Source organism: Anser anser, assembly GCF_964211835.1.
Source record: "Anser anser genome assembly, chromosome: 3".
NCBI lineage: Eukaryota > Metazoa > Chordata > Aves > Anseriformes > Anatidae > Anser > Anser anser.
The window spans coordinates 56,280,321-56,301,316 of record NC_139722.1 but is presented as its reverse complement, the minus strand read 5'-3'; the positions used below and the strand labels follow the sequence as shown (position 1 = coordinate 56,301,316).

The 20,996-nt window shown below is 35.0% G+C and overlaps 1 protein-coding gene across 3 annotated transcripts in view; it reads left to right on the top strand.

Annotated features, from left to right (window-relative positions):
• TRDN (triadin) overlaps positions 1-20,996 on the top strand; it is a 245,164-nt gene that overhangs the window by 171,953 nt on the left and 52,215 nt on the right. For all 3 annotated transcript variants that reach the window (XM_083830645.1, XM_083830644.1, XM_083830643.1), the window contains 7 exons: positions 562-612; positions 1,106-1,156; positions 1,664-1,714; positions 5,312-5,404; positions 6,975-7,025; positions 7,601-7,651; positions 17,095-17,124. In XM_083830645.1, coding sequence (XP_083686771.1) covers positions 562-612; positions 1,106-1,156; positions 1,664-1,714; positions 5,312-5,404; positions 6,975-7,025; positions 7,601-7,651; positions 17,095-17,124 — 378 coding nt within the window. The remainder of the gene's footprint in view (positions 1-561; positions 613-1,105; positions 1,157-1,663; positions 1,715-5,311; positions 5,405-6,974; positions 7,026-7,600; positions 7,652-17,094; positions 17,125-20,996) is intronic.

Here is a 20,996-nt window from a genome sequence, read left to right as displayed (position 1 = left end):
CCTCATCATCCAGTGCCCGTTAAGGATGGTGTGGCCTAGCCATCTCCACTACTTGTCAGTAGGCAGATTAAAAATAACTTTGTCTTCCTATTTGTCACTATTGTGTTGCTCTCAATTTGACATGCATCTGATCCTTATAAAAGAATAGCTTCAATAGAGAGATCCTTGGACTTGCTTAGCAAGAATGAACAATCCCAGATGAGGGAAGTACCTACAGCCACATATAATAAATCAAAACTGGCAAAAAGTGGGGTTTTGTTTTGCACTTTCGGGTTAAGAAATTTAAAATATCCTTATCACATATTAAGATGCAGCTTTTAAATTTTATAGACTTCATAATTAAGTCAATAAAACACATTTTGTGACCTACAGTCATTCAGAACTGAAATAGGTGAATTTTGTACAACTTTTTCAATCACTGCTTTTCACTGTTTATTCTGATTTACAGATGTAGTCTCTCGCATGATCTAGATGCTTCATTCTCTTAAGATTAAATCTCATTGTTTATTTCAGTTATTCTTTCTAACTCTCGCTTTGTCGGTGTGAATACTTCTTTTACAGATCCTGGAAAAGACAAAGAATTGAAATCTCCAGCGGCTACAAAAGATAAAGGTAACACTGAAGGACAAAACTGTATAACACCCAAAGATATTTGCATCAAGAAAAAAATCTTGCAGTCCATTGGGCTTTTGTTCTTAAGATATAGCTTAGTTAGCAAATTATGACTGTGATACTAGTTCAGTAAATTTGTGGTAAAACTTTGTTAGCATTATAAGAAGTGCAAACAGTTCTTTGCTAATAGGAAATATTTCTAAAAGCTCTTAGAATTCCAAACTCAGAATTTAGGAACACTATGAACATTTGCTGTTAAATGCTGCAAAGTGAAATGAGTTTTGAGTAATCTTTGTTCTTTCATCACAGTTAAGAAATGTTCATAATTTCACTTTGTGAAATTAGCATGCACAAAGTGCAGACAGTGTTTTGTACTACACATTTAGTTGGTATCATAGCTCACTGAGAAACTAACAGTTTTTCAATCAATTCTTAACCCAGGGGTTAAACTTTTATCACTCTAGCTTGAATATTTTTTTTTTTTTTTTTACAGAACACACTAAAGAAAAGGAAGGAAAGAATCCTATAGCTTTAAAAGATAAAGGTAAGGATACACAAAAGAATGTAATACTCGTTTTAAAACAAGTAGACACACAAAGAAGAATGAAGATATTAACTTAAAAATAATCATTAGAGATCTTGCCCATTAGAAATCTTACCAAACAATATTTAATTGGCTAAAAATGTATATAAGTTTTATAATAAAAACAAACAAACAAAGACATAAAGAGAATATTGAAAATCAATTAATATTCAAAAGTCTCAAAAATAATTAAATAAATATCAAAACCACTCTGAGTTATAGTTAAGATCCTTCTTAAGAACCTTTTCTTTTCTGAATGATACGAAGTGTTTAACAGGAACCAGTTAGTGAAGTTTGTACTGAATGCTTGCATAAATCTGTGGGTGCTGTAAGAATAAATCCATGAGCATGTAATTGGATAACAGGCTTTCTGGACTCTGCAAAAACTCATAGCTTCATCCAGTCAACCACCTGAGATATGTGAGTTTGTCCGAATCTTCCTTTTTTTTTTTTTTTTTTTTTTTACAGAACACACTAAAGAAAAGGAAGGAAAGAATCCTATAGCTTTAAAAGATAAAGGTAAGGATACACAAAAGAATGTAATACTTGTTTTAAAACAAGTAGACACACAAAGAAGAATGAAGATATTAACTTAAAAATAATCATTAGAGATCTTGCCCATTAGAAATCTTACCAAACAATATTTAATTGGCTAAAAATGTATATAAGTTTTATAATAAAAACAAACAAACAAAGACATAAAGAGAATATTGAAAATCAATTAATATTCAAAAGTCTCAAAAATAATTAAATAAATATCAAAACCACTCTGAGTTATAGTTAAGATCCTTCTTAAGAACCTTTTCTTTTCTGAATGATACGAAGTGTTTAACAGGAACCAGTTAGTGAAGTTTGTACTGAATGCTTGCATAAATCTGTGGGTGCTGTAAGAATAAATCCATGAGCATGTAATTGGATAACAGGCTTTCTGGACTCTGCAAAAACTCATAGCTTCATCCAGTCAACCACCTGAGATATGTGAGTTTGTCCGAATCTTCCTTTTTTTTTTTTTTTTTTTTAATTTGGTCAGAGTAGATGGTTAGCTCTGCTGAATTTCTTTACATCCATTATTTTGTTGGGTGCTTTTTATTGATTTTTATCACTTTCCTCCTTTCCAGAGATAGGTACATTTGAAAGGAAAAGTGATTTATGTTCTGAGATGTTTTTTAGGTTCTTCAGGATAAAAAGATCTACTGTATAGATAGGCATATTAATGTTTATTCTAAATTTTAGTCATTACATACTATTTCTAACACAGAACTGAATGAAGAGTCTAGTTCAAGCACCACAGGAAGGATGAAAAATAAATTTTAGTGTATATGCATTCTACTCCTAATGTACACAGGCCAAATTTACATGAGCTTGGTTATATGGACCAGAATTGTGTATCAAAACCCTCCTGGAGCCCTGTGGGTGTCTCCACGTGCTGCCCATCACTGTTATTCGCTGATGTGATAGTGCTGGAAAATTCAAATGGACACTTGAATGGCCATTTGTGACCTGCATGGAGAAAAAAGGCTCAACATTTTGAGAAGAGTCCCAAAACACTTCCTTTGTAGCAAGAGTTTCCTTGGAATCAATGGAAATGAGTTTGCCAGCCCTGAATGAGCTTCTGTAGTGCATTCTTCACTGACTGCTCCTTTGGCAGTAGTTTTAGTAATTCACAGTCAAGGTGTGAGTGACTTCAATCACTATTTGAACAGGTCCTTCTAATACGACCAAGGAGTCTAGACCTTCTCCAACTGGTCTTCATAAAGGGGCAGTCATGACGTGTTAAACACAGGTTGTATTATATCAGATTTCTACATTTTAGGACAATAAGACAAAAATCTCTGTAAGAATTCCAACATATTACCAGACTGAGCTTCATACCACTTTCTTTACATCATATAATACAGTCATGTATGTCCCAATGCATTACTGCTGCTGACAGCAAGTCCTTGGCCTACTACTTACTGCTGAGTACAGCTGTATACAGTCTGCAGGCTTCTGAGTGGCTGCAGCAATGCTGATGTCCAGCCCAGCCAAGCCTGAACCCTGAGGTCCTGAGAGTGCCTGCTGATGCAGCCATCACTGTTTCCTATAATAGGCATGAAACTTTCAGTCTTTGTGTCTAAAAATGTGGGTGTTGATTAGCTAGCTGACTAGCTCGGTTCAGAATATGTTGGCAGCAAAGACCCTATAGGAAGAACTTACATAGCTGTACAGAAAAAAAAAAAAAAAGTGCCTTTCTAAACTATGTGCTTTTCCTACTGCATTTTGGATTGCTCAGCATATATTTAATATATTAACATATATTATATGTTAATATAATATTATTAATTATAATTAATAATTAAGGATAATAACAATAAATTATATATTAATTAAACATATAATATATTAACATATATTAACCACTCATCTTTCACCCCATATTCACCCAGTCTATAATTTGTAAAGTAATCAAGGCCATATCTGTCACTTATGCCATCCTTCTCCCTGTCTCTCCTCTCTTCAGGTCTCCTCAGTGGCCTCTATAAAGGCTGACCAGCTTATTGGGGCCTTTGTTTCACTGTTACTGGCAAAAATATATATATATGTATACTGAGGGACACAGGAAAGTAAGGACTTTAAGATTGTACACACATCCTAATAATGTATCTTGGGAGTTTGTTACTATTCCTGTATGGCCAAATAAAGGAACATTTTTAAATGAACTGTTAAATACTTGTGATTAATGTTTGCCTGGTACCTTTTGCAGTACAAGAGGCATACCCCATACCTCATTCTGTTTGAAGGATGACATAAGTATTGATGAATAAGGATGATGCCCAAACCAAAAACCTTACCATAAAGCAGGCTGTTTTTCTTAAACTGATGTAGAGTGTTTGTATTTAAAGAAGAGACTGGAAAAATAAATCCCTGAATTTGGAGATCTCTCTAGGATACTCTACAGTTCATAACCTCACAGTATTACCCTAACTATTTTATGAGGTCAGTAAATTATCTTGAATCTTAAAGTCTAGTTTTATTGACAGTAAGAAAGGAGAACACTGAAAGAATATATTTCCCTTTTCTTGTGATAAAAGACATCTCAGGAGTACTTTTGAATTTATAACTAGCTTTTCAGCTGAAGTAAAGACGACTTAGAATAATTAATATAAAAGTTTATTTGCTGTTGACATGAGTATATTTAAATAACGTGAGGCCAAGAAAACCCTAGGCTATAATTTACCATTCATTTTTTCTGTTAGATATCTTGTCCAGCTAATCAGAGTAGAAGCTCCTTCATCTAGAGTCTCTGAGAATAGCACTAAAAGCTTATGATATATCATACATAACTCCTCACTGAATTTTTCTAAGAAATTCACTAGAAATGCACTATATTGAATTATTAAGGTGACAGTATTTGTGCTCTCTGTGTAATGTAATTTCACTCATACTCTGTGTTGCATTATATGTTTTCCAAACAAATGCTCCTTTTTTTTTTTTTTCCCCTCATGTTTGCTTTTGCCATGCTTTAGGATATCTTTGCATCTTTTCTTATGTAAGTTGTATGTGGATAATAAGTCTATTTATTTTTATGTACAGAGCAGTAGGGGAAATAAGTCAATAGTGTCTATTTCCTTCTTGCCATATACATAATAACACATTGTCACTAAAGAAACAAATGTTCTGATTTGCTTTTGCCAAAGCAATTCATGTGCTTCTTTTAAAATAAAAGTACAGTGAAATAACATCTTGCCCGTTGCACTTTTTTTTATCTTAACTTATAACACGTACAACACATATTTCTCTTTAAACATTGAAAGTTATTTTGTGGGACTTGCCTATCTAGAAATGAAATCCCCCACAGATCTTAAGCAGAAAGCACTGAAACACAATGTTGGTTCAGTTAATATTTCCCCCTATTTACATCAATATATTTGTTGCTGTTGCTTGCATGAAAACTACAACTTTATCCTGTAGTTCACATACTGCTGCTGCATCTTCCGATATGATTTTCCTAGCTTCCCAGCTTCACCCCTAAAGCAGCATGCATGGAGAAAGCAGCACCTATTTATGTTCACAATTATAGTCTCAATTTTTAAATACTTGTAACTTTTTTTCTTTTCTTTTCTTTTTTTCCTCCAGTCCTATCTTCTAAATCTCAAAAACTTAATTACTTCCCTACAGAGTCTCTGAAAGGAAAAAATCCCAAGAATCCAGAGGGGTCAAAGGAAAAAGGTAAGTGAAGTTAAGAATTTCAGAACTGAATATCGGAATGGCTATTCAATGCTCGAAAAAGGTCTTAAGTAGCAAGGATATGCAAAGATGGAACACCAGACCCATTCAGGTTCAGGTTCATGTTTGACTTGCTTTATCCTTGTTATTGTTTTTGACATTTGTGCTGTATAAACCCCCAATCAGGTTGATAGTAACTACCTGGGCTTCTTTTAAATTGACATATTTGAATTTGCTTCCTGGGGAATTTATTGGCAACCTCACTTAATAACAAAACAGACACCTACATCTCTAATCTTTCCAGATGCAGGAGGTTGGCTTTCTAGCTGTGTACACAGAGTTCACAGATTGTTTGACACTGTTTGACAGTGTCTGTTTGGAGAAAACCGTAATTGTTGCATAGTGACATGTATTGAACACTAAAACAGTTCTAGGATTTGTGGGCACTGTCTACTTTCTGGAGAGTACATAAACAGCTCAAACATTTCAAGGAAGCAGCAAAACCTAGCAGAGGTTCAGATAGTGTCAAAGATCCATTTTCTTGGAAGTTGGAGGTATTCCATGCAGTTAATGTCTGGCAAAGTGTGTAGTATTGAATAGAGATACACAAAATAATGCACATCTGGGAAGAATTTAGTATTTCTTCTGAATTCTTCAGTGTAACAAAGTCAAGGCACCATGTGGAGATTAAGGAATTCTCCTCTGTGTCACACTTGTCAGTCCCTGGGTCTCACCTGGACACCACAAAAAGAACATAGTTTTTTCTTTATTTGTTGTTTAGCCAACTACTGGATTTTCTTTTGTCCTTGGTTTTCCCTTGTCACATGCAGGAAAATGAGAATGAGAATTTCAATATTTTTCTCATCTCCTTTAATCCTTTGGCATATGCTGCAGAAAAGAACTAAAAATACAGTTAAGTTCTTGGACTATGCATTGTGATATATGTGACTGTACATTCTGAGGACACGCACTGCTCTTATTTTACACCCAGCTTGCCTGTGATCGTAAAAGGCTATATATATGCAGGAACTGAAATTCTGTTCACAAACAGTACCCATTATGGCCTCTTTTATATTAAAAGAATAACAGAGTTCTGAATGAGTAACTGGTCCTTTTGTCATTCCTGAATAAAGAAAGCTCCCACTTACCTTTATCAGCAGCCTCTGGCATTCAAGTCCAGCATTCCTAATATTTTAATTATATCATTGTAGATTGAATTTTTGAGTTCAGCAAAAGAAAAATCCATTGATGCCAACTGCCCTATAGAATTTCTTTCCGCTTTGTAAGTTAACTATTCTTCATTGCCTACTTAAAAGACAGCTAAATAGTTTCCTCCAAATGCAAATAAACTAATGACATATTGAAGGCTTATTATTTTACATATCCAAGTCTACAAGCATGAATGAATGACCTTGTTGTTTTGTCCTGTTCTTTATTTCCATGCTGTTAAATCCATTTAATTATCTCATCTTTTTTACTTTCTACATATCAAATTGTCTGACTTGCTTTCTTTTCAAGTGTCATCTTATTTCTCTAACCTGACTTGTGATAAATGTTAAATGCTTCTTTCTAGAGACTGGTAAAAGAAAAGATGTGAGGCCTCCGGCAGTCTTAAAGGAAAAGGGTAACTTCTTATCATTATATGGTTAAGAACTAACCAGTTGTGTTCATGAAGGAGTCTGTTGATATTAATATATTTCGCAGTTTCAGTATATTTTGAATTACAGGTTTTTGGTGAAAAGGAACTAAACCTATCTTGCTCACATTTAGTAAATCACATATCAAAATGAGCAGCGTCTTACACAATTCAGAAATAAAATAATACCATTTACTATTGTGTTCTTTAACTATTGTCTGACATGCATAGCCAATATTGCGACAGGAATTCTAGTCTATTCTGAGTGAATTAGTAACAGAGCTGTTCATTAAATTCATGATAGACTTAAATGATAGGCTTCACAGGAATGGTTTGAAATGCAGTCTTTGCCGCTAATTCTGTGGGAATTATTTCAGGTTTGCTTTCAAATCTTAATTTGAGTCTTTTATTGAAGTAAACAAGTTCCAGTTCCTAACATCTATCTCTTTCACACTTTTTGCTTGATGAGGTGTTTTGCATGTTTGTAATAGTATAGATGGGCATAGTGTATATTCCTAATACTAACTTTCTGCTTCAATTTTTGTGTTTGATATCTTTTTCAGACTCCTCAAAGGGAAAAGAAATGAAGCTTTCAACTACAACTAAGGAGAAAGGTAACAATCACAAGTTGAGCTGGGCCTTAGCATAAGACTTATTTGACAAAATTGTGCAAATATTCCCAAATGAAATCTTGTAGTTGTTTTTTGGTGTTTGTTTTTTTTTTCATTTATCTATGTCATTCTAAAATGATTTTTAAATGGCATCATTTGCTACTGTGATTTTTTTTTATTAGTGTGATAAATGAGAGATACGTTCAAGGCTATGTAAGTCCTAACAACAGTACTGTTAGGCCCCCAATGTTATATGGGCTTATTTTCCTCTTTCTTACTTTTTTCCCTTATTCTTTTTATTTGAATTTATCGTTTCAGACTGTATTTCACTTTTCTTCTACAACACATTATTTTATTGTGGTTTGCTCTCTCTTACACTGAAATATCAGCACTAGCCATCAAATAAAGATCAATTACAATATAAAGTATGTGACCTAAGTACTAGGCATTTTTAGACAGTGATAAAAATGTAATTACAATTAAACAAATATTTTCAGGTTTATTTATTCATATCAACTAAATTCAAACCAGATTTAGTTTTACTTTACACTATTTGAATATTGATTAAATATCACTTGCTTATTAAAAAGCAGTTTTCCAGTTTAAATGTGAAAATAGTTTAACATGGAGAAGAGCATGTAATAATGTGCTAACTAATAACACCCAATTGAACCATAGGAATAAAAGTCAGTCTTAAAAAACATTCATTTGGTTTTGAAAGCTACTTCAGTTAATTTAATATTATTTCCTATCTTTAGATTTTACCTAACAATCACTAGAAATATATATGAGGCAATATTTTCTCTGAAAAAGTTATGAAAGTTATGAAAGACATCACTTGCAAGTACAGCTATTTCACATTGTGCACGTAGGTAATATATAGCAGCACAGCAGAAATCAGCTATTACTTTGTGCAGTATTATCATTCTAAAGCAACATAAAGGCTTAAGTGCTACAAAAGTGCTTAAATATTCTGGAACTCTTTGAAGCACACAAAGTGGATGAACCTGGATTGTCAGTCCAAGGTCAAATTAAAATAAGGATGTATTATTTTACCATTTCCTTTAGCTTACTATATTCAACAGTGAGTACTGAAGCGTGTTTTTATTTGGTGTATTATTGTTTTAATACAGCTTGGCTTTTATATTTTGAGCTTCAGGAAAGCAAGGCCTGTAGGCTTCCTACTATGTTCTTGCAAACATATCTGGGAAACATAGGTAGGTTAATGAAGAGTTAAACTTTGATTAGACCCTAAAGTGTTTGAATACTGAGCTTCTTATTGAGTTTCTCATCTAATTTTTGTCTCCAACTCTCCAAAAATATTTCCAGTTTAAAGACTGGATAAGTGATAAGAAAAGTAAAATATTATTTATTTAAAAAGAACTAGTAATATAAAGAAGTAATGCATATCTGTAAGAGTTTTCTAGCTATGCTGCTAACAAATTAGCTTCAGTGAAGTGCCAAAAACCCACCCAACTGTACAAAAAAAAAAAAAAGCATTCAAAAAGGACCTAATTAACTCAGTTTGATCAGCCATTAAAACAACTGGTGAGTAACAGCTCTTTCAAAGTTCCAAAACTGAGTTCTTTCAAGAAAGAGAATGTTTATTCAAACATCGTTGAACTTCACTGACTGCATTTGAAGTGGTTTATGCTCAGTATCTTTGAGAATGAAACTCATTACCAAGAATTGATTAACTCCATTACCTTTTTTTTTTTAATATAACTCCTCTTCACATAGTAGTTCATAGGACACAGAAAATTTTCTTTGTACAGTAACAGTAGAAAATAGGAGTAACATTTCCAGTGAACTTGCATATCAAACAGGATTTTTCCATGTGGGTTAACTTTTTTATTTATTTATTTTTATTTTTATTAGATTGAAACACTGTAAAGGACATTTAAAAAAAAATCTCACATGGTAATGTCATCTTAGAGTCTTATAGTTTACTACATGTCTAGACAGAATAGCCAAGATATAAATGTTTTGTGCAGAATACTCTGATTTTAATTCCACTGCAGTACAAAGTCACATTAGAGACACCTGGGGTTATTCTGATAAAGAACAATGGTTTAGATTAAGTCTGAAATAGAAGTCTTTTATATATATATATATGTATATAAAATAGCAGCAGAATATTTATATGAGTGAAGCCAGTTCAGTTCAGTGTGGATTAAAAGCATTGATTCTACACAGACTTTGTCAGCTTCTCAAGTGAGATGAGCACTACAGGCTTTAGTTTTCTCTATCAGCTAGCATGGGTCCTTGCATGCAGGTGTCCTTGATGCCTTGCACAGCTCACTGAGAATAACTGATATCTCACAGCAGTCTGAATTCCCCTTTGACTTTAACTTGCTCTGTAAGAACATAACATATTTGAATTAGATACTGCCAGACACATCAGGACAACTGCCCTCTTTTTAAGTCTTGTGTGTCAGGTCTGTAAAGTGGCTGATCTGAGCAGGAGTGCAGACCCTTCAGTCCCTCAGAGCAAGAGTTCCACAGAAAAATTTAACCTGACTGGGAGAAACTCAGGTTGTATACATGTGTATAGTGAAGCAACCTTGCTGTCTATAATAGGATTCTGTCATTTTCCAGTCACCAAAATTCATGACACAGCAAATCTTATACACACTCAGTTTGAAGAGTGTTCAGCTCAGTGGCTCCAGGTTCTTAAAAGCTGCTTCTGTCTTTTCTGTTACATGTGACAGATCTTCACAAGCCTTTTCTTAGCTTCTGGGATTCACATGAGTGCAGCACTTCCAAAAGCAAATACAACCAACTCAGTGACACTGAATATGTATGACAATATATTGACATTTTGTCAGAAGAGTGTAACCCCAATGCACAAAGTGGCTTTAAGCATCCATATGGGGTGCTGTGACTCATTAAATCTCTCTTTCTTAACAATGATAAGTGACATGTCACATAGATCAGACAGACAGTTTGAGGAAAGCCTTTGCAGGGAAAAATGCTCCAGAAAATGTGTGTCCATTGCACTGTAAAGAAGTTCAAACAAGTCACCTTTATGAGCACCAGTAGGTTTTTTAGACATCTGAGAGTACACAAGAAGCTTCTTCAATGGACATCTCAGTTTAAACTCGCCAACCAAAACACACCTTGAGAAGCAGCAATGGTTGCATAGGACTTCCCACTTACAGCGAGCTGTTAAACCCAGTGCAAACTACGTTAGCAGCAGTGGCCACAGCATTACCCTCCTTGTTAAGATAAATACATTACTGAAAAGTGAAACCTGAATTCACACAAACTGAAGATAGAATTAGAGTAGAAAATCCTGAATAATAGAAAACCTAAATATAAGGTATATATATTAGGTGTACAAAAATTGAAATAAGAGCCTGCTCAAGTGACCCATCCATTATGGGGCCTCATTGCTGAGCATTGCTGATTAGAAATTCTTAAGAAAACATAAGACACTAAGATAACAACAGATTTATAAATACCAAGGCTGAGACATGCTCGGAGGTTGAAAATTCTTATTGTGAGTTAGCACTTTTCTGAAAAAAAAAAATTATCTTCAATAGACATTATAAAAGAGAAAAAGAACATCAATTTAATGGAATTATATGAATATATGCCATTTTGTAAAAAGAAGGAGCTAAAATTTTAATTCCAAAACCAGTTCATATAAATTAAAGATGAGGCAAGTTTTATTAAAAACTATTAATGTAACTTTCTCACTATGGTTTGATACTTTTTGTTTGTTTGTTTATAGGCAAATATTCAAACTGAAAAAGAAGTAGGATGTGCAGAAATATACTTTTCATGTATATATATGTATAGTATAGTAGTCAAAACAGCTTCATAAATGAAAATGTGCCTACTGATACTTAGGGTATTTCCTGGAGATAGAGATTTTGACACACTGGAACACACAATTCTCCATAATAATACTCTTAAAAGTCCTCTGAATGCATATGTATAACTTTTTATTCATACATACTTATACAATAAAACACAATTCTTGTTGCGTAACATTATTAATTACACATAACATTTGAAATAAAAAAATGAGGATTCTCTCTGCCCAGAACTGTATACTTCTCAACAGGTTACAGAGTCAGGATCCTTCTGCCCATCTCTGGGCCCAAAAGCATTGTGTTCTTTTCTGCACCGATCCAGAGAAAAACTGCCCCTCTCCAAAAATGCTTTTTACTCCGGGTGCTCCCTCTGAAAGGTGAGAAAAGAGGCAAGAAATTTGCATCCCCTTATGCTGCAGGAAGACAAGATCCCCCACTCCTTGCCCTTTTACTATGCTTCTGAAGGGAGATTTGTGAAGCGTGCTTGAACCTAAAAGGTATCAAGCGTCATAGACCCAGACAGGCATGCAAGAAGCCAAGCTCCTGCTGGTAGTTGGTATTTTCCTTTTGTTAGCTGTCAATGAGAGGTGGGACCAGACTCCACATACAGTCCAAGGGACTCACTTAGGAATGCAGTCACTTTTACTGCTTCTACCCAGTGACTCTACAGGGGGGAGAGGGAGGAAGAGTGCTGATAGTCCATAAAAATACTCTGAATCACTAACCAGGGTGGTTTTACCTTTTGAGCAATATTTTCTACGCGTTAAAAAAAAACCTCCATGTTTCCCCCCAAGGTGGAATCAGTGTTAACCAAAGAACCTATGAGCCCTAAGGCTGAAGAATTCTCATAGGTAGCTGGGTAGCCCAGGCTTTTCCCAATGACAAAATTGCACCACCAAGACCTCTGTCACTGCCATGCAGTTTCTCTATGCTCAAAATGAATCCTGAGATGGGGCTTAACCCCTGCTATTGCCTGTGCCCCTCCCTGCCTGGGGCACAAACACTGCCACAAATGCTCATGAGACCACTAAATGCTCTGTAGACCACTAAAGCTGTCCACTGTAAGCCCCAAAGCAACAAGAACCAAGTGATCCAAAACTAAAAATGTCCATGAGATCTGTTCATTTTACACTGATGTGCCAGCTCCCTGGAATAAGAACAATTTTTGGAGAAAAGTGGTCCAAGCTGAAGCAGAACTTGCACACTTGTGTTGCTTTCAGTCTAGGCAATGTGCTTGTATATTGTCATTAAGGTATTGCGGATAATGAAGAAAAAAATACCGTTAACTTTTTTTGGAGGTTATTTAGTGAATGAATTTTTTCTTTTTAGGTCTGACAGCAAGGTTTTGCAAATCAGGACAAAAGGGATAGTCAGGTTACGCAGGGGACTTCAACCACAACATCTTCCTTGCCCACTAGTAATAAAATGTATGAAGATGCATTAAATAAGTTATTTCACCAAACCTGTTCATAAAAAACCTAGACCAGAGGAGGAAAAGGGCAGGAAAGGTGTTATCATTCTAAACACAGATGCTCCGGACAATTTAAAGGCTAAATTGTCCTTTTCGTCACTCATTATACTGGTTCTTTTAACTATGGTTTCTTAACATGAATAAAATTTCTCTTGACACGAATAAAAGCAATTCTGAACTCAGAAAGACAGGCAGAGAGAGATAAAATATCTGTTAGGAAGACCTGAGAGAGAAAGATTGCTTTATATGGTTCTTAAATATTTTAAAACAGTACTTTCTTCTCAAGCTATGACCAGATGGACAATTTATGGTGAGATGGGCAAAGACAATATCAACTAGTGAATGCAAGCTGCTTTGCAGAAGCTGCCTATGTGAGGGTGTTTTCACTTCAGCATAACAGCATGCAATGAACAGTTATCGCAGAGTAACTGACACAGGGAATGAATCTGCATTTTATCTTGTCTTACCGTCTATGCTGTCTCATGTGTCTATAACCAAAAAAAGTAAGAACTTAGTCAGAACTTCTGCCAGTTTCAGATAAATCAAGTACTGTCTCAAGGTCGATCGAGCTAAATAAGATATTTTGAAGTACTCTAGGGTTATTCAGAGATATAAAAATCAGTTAGAAAAATGGTGAAATCATAATTAAAGTTAGAACAAAAATAAATATCAGGAAAATCATGTCACAGATTCTACTGCATGGTTTCTGCAAAGTGAATGATGTCTTAGCAGTAAATGTTTCAAACACCCTAATAAAGTAATAAGCACGGCCTTTATTGGGTGGTTTAAATAAGCCTTTGGAAAGTGCCAGTATAGGAATTATTGCAGAAACTTAATAGTTGCTGCCTAACCAGGACATTACTGGAAAAAAAAAAAAAATCAATATCTGATTAAGAAACAGAAAGCAATTGATTCATTTTCATCTTACAGCCTATTTGTAAAATAATTGCATATGATCACATGCCTGGACACATGTTATATTACTTAATTAACAGGAGAAGATAGAAATAATAATGTAGTGAAATTTTCAGATAGCATAAGATTAGCTAAAGAGTTCATGATCAGAAGGGGCTGTGATACATTGAATTCTGCAGGTGAATGGACAGTGTGATGGGGGGGAGGGGAAATAGTGTCACTAATAATATGTAATATAGACTAGAAGGAAAACAATAAAGAAGAGTATGTCTCCAGATTAACTATGTGTTGTGGTTTAACCCAGCAGGCAGCTCAGCACCACACAGCTGTTTGTTCACACATCACTCCTCACCTCCAGTGGCATGGGGGAGAGAATCAGGGAGGAAAAAAAAGTAAACACTTGTGGGTTGAGAAAAAAAAAACAGTTTAATAGGACAGAAAAGGAAGAGAAATAATAATAATAATGATAATAGTAATAATAATAATGTGTACAAAACAAGTGATGCACAATGTAATTGCTCACCGCCTGCTGACCGGTGCCCAACCCATCCCTGATCAGTGGTCCCTGCCCCCCATCCCAGCCAGCCAGCCACCCTGTATTAAATGTTCAGCATGATACCACATGGTGTGGGACATCCCTTTGGCCAGCTTGGGTCAGCTGTGCTGGTTCTGTCCCCTCTCAGCTTCTTGTGCACCCCCAGCCTCCTCACTGGTAGGGTGGTTAGTATGATAAACTGAAAAGTCCTTAATTTAGTGTAAGCACTGCTCTGCAACAATTAAATAAGTGTTTTATCAACATTATTCTCATCCAAAACACAGCACCATACCAGTTACTATGAGGAAAATTAACTTTATTCTAGCCAAAACCAGGACACTTTTAATTCTGGAAAAGACCCTAAGTTTTACTGCAGACAAATCAGCGAAGAACATTCCTCCATATGCAGAGGAATTAGGAAATTTAGTTATAAAGCATAAAAGATGTATCTTGTCTGGAGTGTCATATGCAAAACTCTGACATGATAATGTGACACTGGAGTGAGCTAAGAAAAAGAAACAAAAGTCTCATAGAAAGAGAAATAGGGAAGATTCAGAGTACCTTCAAGATTAATTAGTATGATCATGATAAGAAGACTGTAAATCACAAATCTAAGTCAAGGGCTCTTCAAAAACACCTCAGAGGAACTAGATAGTTATATGGAAATGTAGTTTTCATAGCTTAGTTTTTCATAATTAATTATTGTAAATTTAGAATGGGAGTTAAATTTCATGCCTCAGGATGGAAACCAATTTCTTTCAATAGAAAATTACAGGAGAATTTAAGAAATCACTTACTTGACAGTGTTCAGGCTAAGTATCTGTTCCTGGCTACTGCTGGGTTATCAAGGTACAAGGACCAGACTACTGTTTAGTAGGAAATGGTGTTTTCAAGAGTTCAAAAAGTGTTTCTCTTTGCTGAACAGCTCAGAAAAAAAGCCCCTCTGAATCATCAGTGTCTGTGAGATTAAAGGACTGCTGGTGATTCGGATTCACATTTCTCATGCAAGTTAAATGCAATATATCCATCCTGAACATGAAATGATTTTTCGTTTCTGGGATATCTGTTATTATGAATTCATGATCCCTGAAAATGAGATGTTTACCACTGATAAACATATTTTTTTGTATGATATCTATATTAACTGGAAATATATGATTCAAATTGAATAGGTTTGAGAAAGTGACTAACTGGATTCACTGTGAATTAAGGTTGTTGTTATCCTATGCTTTGATTACAAAGACGACCAGATCCTGGAAACCTTGTGCCTGTTTTTACTCATTCTAGACATGAAACCTTTTTTTCTGCCACTGCTGGGCACATTCTTGAGATAGCAAAAATTAATTTTATCCTCAAAGGAGACTCAGAGGGAGAGACCTAGAAAAAATCTTTTAAATCTACCTTATTTTTGCCTCAGGTAAAATTAGCATTGCAGTAATTTCAGGTTTAGCCTTTTCTTTTCTTTTGCGTACCCAAACACAAAATCCTAACCCCTAAGAGTGTACCTACTCCCTACTTTGACCTCAAGATCTTTGGTTTCTTAGACATGTTCTCCAAAGGAAAGGTAGAGTTCTGCTTCTGCTCATTTGCTTTCCAGCTTGAGTGCCACAGCAGGTCCATTCATACTGACAGACCAGTCCTGGGTACTCTTTTCAGGGGGTTAAGAGCTCTAAATTTGAATTCCTCTGTCTTCTTTAGTCAGCAAATGCTAGCCTAAGGCAGAGGTTCATTACCATTACTCCTAGCACATAAATTTCAAAATAAATTGACATCTGTAGCTACATTTTTAGAAGGTTCAGTCCTATAAGTGTAGACTGGGGAATGGGTAATACATGGATTTCAAGAAGACTTAGATATGAGCTTGGCTTGGTTCCAACAGGATTGCAGCAATCATCTGCAAACGCAAGTAACTGTCTCCCATTTCAGGCATCTCAGTCCTGTTAATAAAATGATACATTTTTACAATATCCCCTGCAGACACATGCCATGCACAATTGGAATCCCATGTTGAGATTTTGGGGGACTTTGATTTTGTGCCTAGAAATTGAATAGTGCTCACACAGCACAGCTTGCTCTGGGGAACTGATTCCCAGTTGCTTATCCTGGGAGGTATGCAGCAGTTTGCTTCCAGTCTGTGTCCAATCTTCCTTCCCAGATCTTGTAATTCCTCATCTTAGGCAGAAACTTAGAAAAACAAACATAACTTCAGGTGTTTGTTGTTGTTGTTTGGTTTGGTTTGGTTTTGTTTTACTTATTTTATGTATTTGTTTGCAACAACAAGCTTTAATTTAAAATAATAATAATAATATTCTTTAAAACAGATGCTTCATAACTTTCTTCTAGTCTCCCCTTACCAATTCATGCCTTCCCAGCCCAGACTATCCTTCTTGTTTATTTATGCTGTGCCTCTTATGTCCCATTATTAGTGTCTGGAAGGGTCAATGATTTTGTGACTTAAGTGTGAGAATCTAGAAAGCTAGATTTTGCTCTCATTAATAACAGTGCTGTGTGTCTGTGAGGAAACACTTCAAATTTCTAATCATCAGTTTCTTCATCTGCCAAAGAAATCTATTCCTATATTTCATAATATATGTAGGTTTTAAGACACCTACAAGCAAGTCTCATACATAGGTATTTATTTTTACCAATACTACATGTTATTAACTTCAGTTGTGAAAATATAGTATTTTTGTTTCCATTTCAGCTGCGGTGAAAAAGGAAGGGGAGAAGAAAGGTAAATCAATTATTTTCCCTTGTCTGAAGTGTCTTTCAGGCTCTGACTGCTGTGAGAAATGTTTCTTTCATTCAGTGATACAATTGCAATGACATACACCACCTCATGTGCTACCATCAGCCAGCTTTATCTACTCCGACTGTGATAACACAGTTGTCATTTCCAGTATTGTTAGCTCCTTTTTACCACAGGCCAACACAGCCCAGTATCAAACACTTCATCGTTCTGATTGGGAAGAAAATGAAAGGCTTTTGTTATGATGTTAAGATTTGTGAAAGAGAACAAAACTTCCAGTGCACCATGCATGCTGACCTGACAACTTGCTCTTTGCAGAATGTGCTTTCTTTACTGCATTTAATTTCCTCTTTTCAGATATGCATGTAACATGAATGTAAGCTTTGCTGAAGTCACTCTTTGGTATTTTAGCAGAGTGTTAGAAAATTTAATCCTGAAACAGAACCTAGAACAGTAATTAAAATGTGTAAAGATAAATATACTGTATTTATCGGACCGTAAATATCAATTTTTATAGCATTGTCTTTCAGAATAAGATTGACTAAGTTGAAACATTTTTTACAATTTATTTAATTTCAATTGAAAAAAATAATAAAATACTAGCATTAAGGTGATATTTTCTTTAATATTTGACTTTATTGATTATTTGTTTAATGAGCCTCGTGTTGCACATTAAACTGGCAACAATCCCAGAACTTCTCCATAGATTTCAGATAATTATTTGGGATTTAGCATTGAGTATTTCTGAAGTTTCCTGATTTTTTTTTTTGATTTTTTTTTTAATTTTGGGTTCTTTTGTCGTTTCAAAAGGGCTTGAAAATCCTGCGACTCACGGAGTTCAACAATGAGGCCAAGATTAGCTGTCTATTCATAAAGACATTTTAAATCCTTTTTTTTTTTTTTTTCTTTTATTCCTATACAGAGTCGTTAACTGAACTGGAAAAAAAAATAGTCTCAACTCTTTTAACAGCTCATGAGTGAAATCTTGGCTGTGTTGATGTTAGCGGCAAAATTCCCATCCACTCCATTGGAGCCAAAATTTCACCTCATGTGTTTAACAGAGTAATAAAATTCATTTTGGTTATCAAAAACAACTGTGCTTAACAGATATCAAGCAGTATATCTTGTCCAAAGATTAATTTGTAGCAACTGAGGCATGAAAGGTAGCTCACGAAGCAAAAAGAATCAGAAAACTGGCAGCTACACTTAACAGTCATTGGTTTTCAGACATCAGAATGCTTTCTGTGTTCACAGTCTTGAACTTAGCACATGGACTGTTACATCCTTAATGAAAAGAAAGTAGTGAGGAAACTACTAACTGTGGAAGGGTGCTATGTCAGTGAGCCTTATCACTGGTTAGGCTTGACCACTGACTTAGAAGAACATGAAGAGGATTTGTTTGAAATACCTACTGCTTGCTCTTGGTTAAGACTTTTTTCCTCCTTTACCATAAACTCCCCCCCCCAAAAAAAAGATTTAAAATTACATTTCTAATGAATATTCTTTGAATTTGGATGAATTTTTCCATTTTTTTAAATAAATTTTCCACTAAAAAAAAAAATTAAATACTTCTTCTAATTTCTTAATTTGTTGAGAGGATTTTGCCAGCAAGTACAGTAGGATACTTTCAAGCACTGCTAGTTACCATGAACCTTCTTCACAGAAACATAGAGGTGTGAAGGGAATAAAAAGTCAGCTTTGGTCATTCTTCTAATCATACCATAATTTAATAATTTATTAATATTTTATTTTGTTTTGTTTTATTTTATTTTATTTTATTTTATTTTATTTTATTTTATTTTATTTTTATTTTATTTTGGTTAAACCTCCCACCGGTTTTCCAAGACCAACATTTTCAGCGAGGAAGATTGTGATTTTAGTGGAAAACATGCCAGTCCGATATTTTCTAGTAACTAAGGAAAACTGTCCATTCATTGAGGTTCCTGTTTTCAATAGATAGGTTCTAAACTGGACAAAGGGAGAGAAGTAACCAGGCCTCTTCCCAAAAGTAAACATACTGTGCTTTGACTTTTACAAGTAGCTTCACACCCTCTGTGGCCCCCACACAGAAAATATTGCATAACTCCCAATATTGTCAGTTTTTATTTATTTTTGCTTTTTCTGTTATCAAAAATTGCTCCATGTTGCATGTGTATTCCTCTGACTTGCAATAAAAGGAGGCAAAGTTTGCTGGTTTTGCTTAAGGATACAATATTTTTTGCCCAGCTGCAAAAAAATAATAGAAGTAGCCAGGCAGTGCTCTAAATTGACTGGCTCATTATCCAAAATACGTTGTTCTAGTAGCACGCACAGTTCAAATACCACTTTTTCATTTCTTATGTGAATCATGCAGCACACAGACACTGTACTGTCTATGAAGCTTTCTCCAATTATTCCATCTTATTCAAATCCACACCCCTTATCTAGCAAAGCAAGAATAATGAGCAATACAGAGTGACAAGCCATCATAAAAAGAGAAGAGATGAAGATGGAATGACACTTTCTATCAACGGTACATTCTGCATATAGCATAAATCAGACATAAAGGGGTTTGATAGCAACAGAAAAGAACAGAATTAAGATGGAGAAAGCTTACATATTTCATTGATTTCTCCAAATGTGAGTGATTCTAACAAGGAACAGTGAGGCACAATTTATGCATGAAACTTATGTATTAATCACTTCTATTTGAAAGGTTAGGTTTCTAAGACTTTGAGACTGAAGTCCTAGAAAACAGTCAGCTTCAGCTCCCAGCGTCATGTTATGCTTTATTTAAACATGTGTGGGATACAGGAACTGTCATAGGAATGTGTAAAGAGTTGTCAGTTTCTAAAGGGCAAGAGGCAGCAACCCTTTGCGTGAGGAAAGCATTTCCTAAAATCCCCAAGAGCAAATTTTGCTGCTAGTACACACACACACACAGACACACACAGACAGACACAACTACAAGCCAGGATTCAAATGAATTAGAATAGAAGCAGATACCAGCGAGGTGATATAAAGCCCATCAGCTCCAGAACACCTCAAGAAAATGATAAACAGAACTTTCAAACCAAAATATTTCATCAGTTTTCAGTTTTAAGTGCCCTTTTTATGGAAAAAAAAAAATATATATATATGTTAATATAGTAAACCAAAACAGAACTTTTATATTTCAAAAAATGTTTCCTAATTACAGTGTTCCAAAAGTGCTTTGTGAAAAATGGAGCCAATTTAAAGTCAATTTTAAGGTTTCCTAATTCTTCTTGAAATGGACTTTCTCATTTCAGTTCATAGTTCCCATACCTTATTGATATCTGACTGAAGAGTTCATGGACTGAGATGGGGATGTCAAGCAAGCAACCTTAACAAGTGTAGTAAATTCTCTCTCTGGGTCAGTCTGGAAAGTTAGGAAAGCTTGCCTGAAGATTCATTACTTCTGTGATTCTAGTGAAAAATGTCTGGAGAAGCCAAACAGGATTTAACCATCACATAATTCCAGTGGATTACACATCCACATGCATAAATGTAAGAGCCATGTCACTGTATAACATGGATCAGGAACATGAGCTGCCAGGAAGTCCATTTCCATAGGATCCCTACAGCTAATGAATGAAAGAGTTCCATCTTGCTTCTGAGGCAGTTAGGCTAGTTGTCTGCTGGGAGTCTCATTTCCTACAGACTGTCTAGTTAGATGTTATGAGCACTTGTAAGTTAGTGAGATGCTGAAGCTATTTGCCAGTAGACAATACCATGACTCCAGTTCTGATTTTCAACATTATTGCTCTGGCAGCTTGCTCTTAAATTCATTTAACAGCTTTTAGAAAGCCAAACCTACATTCAGTTGACAATATTCATCAACAGAAAATTGACAAGAA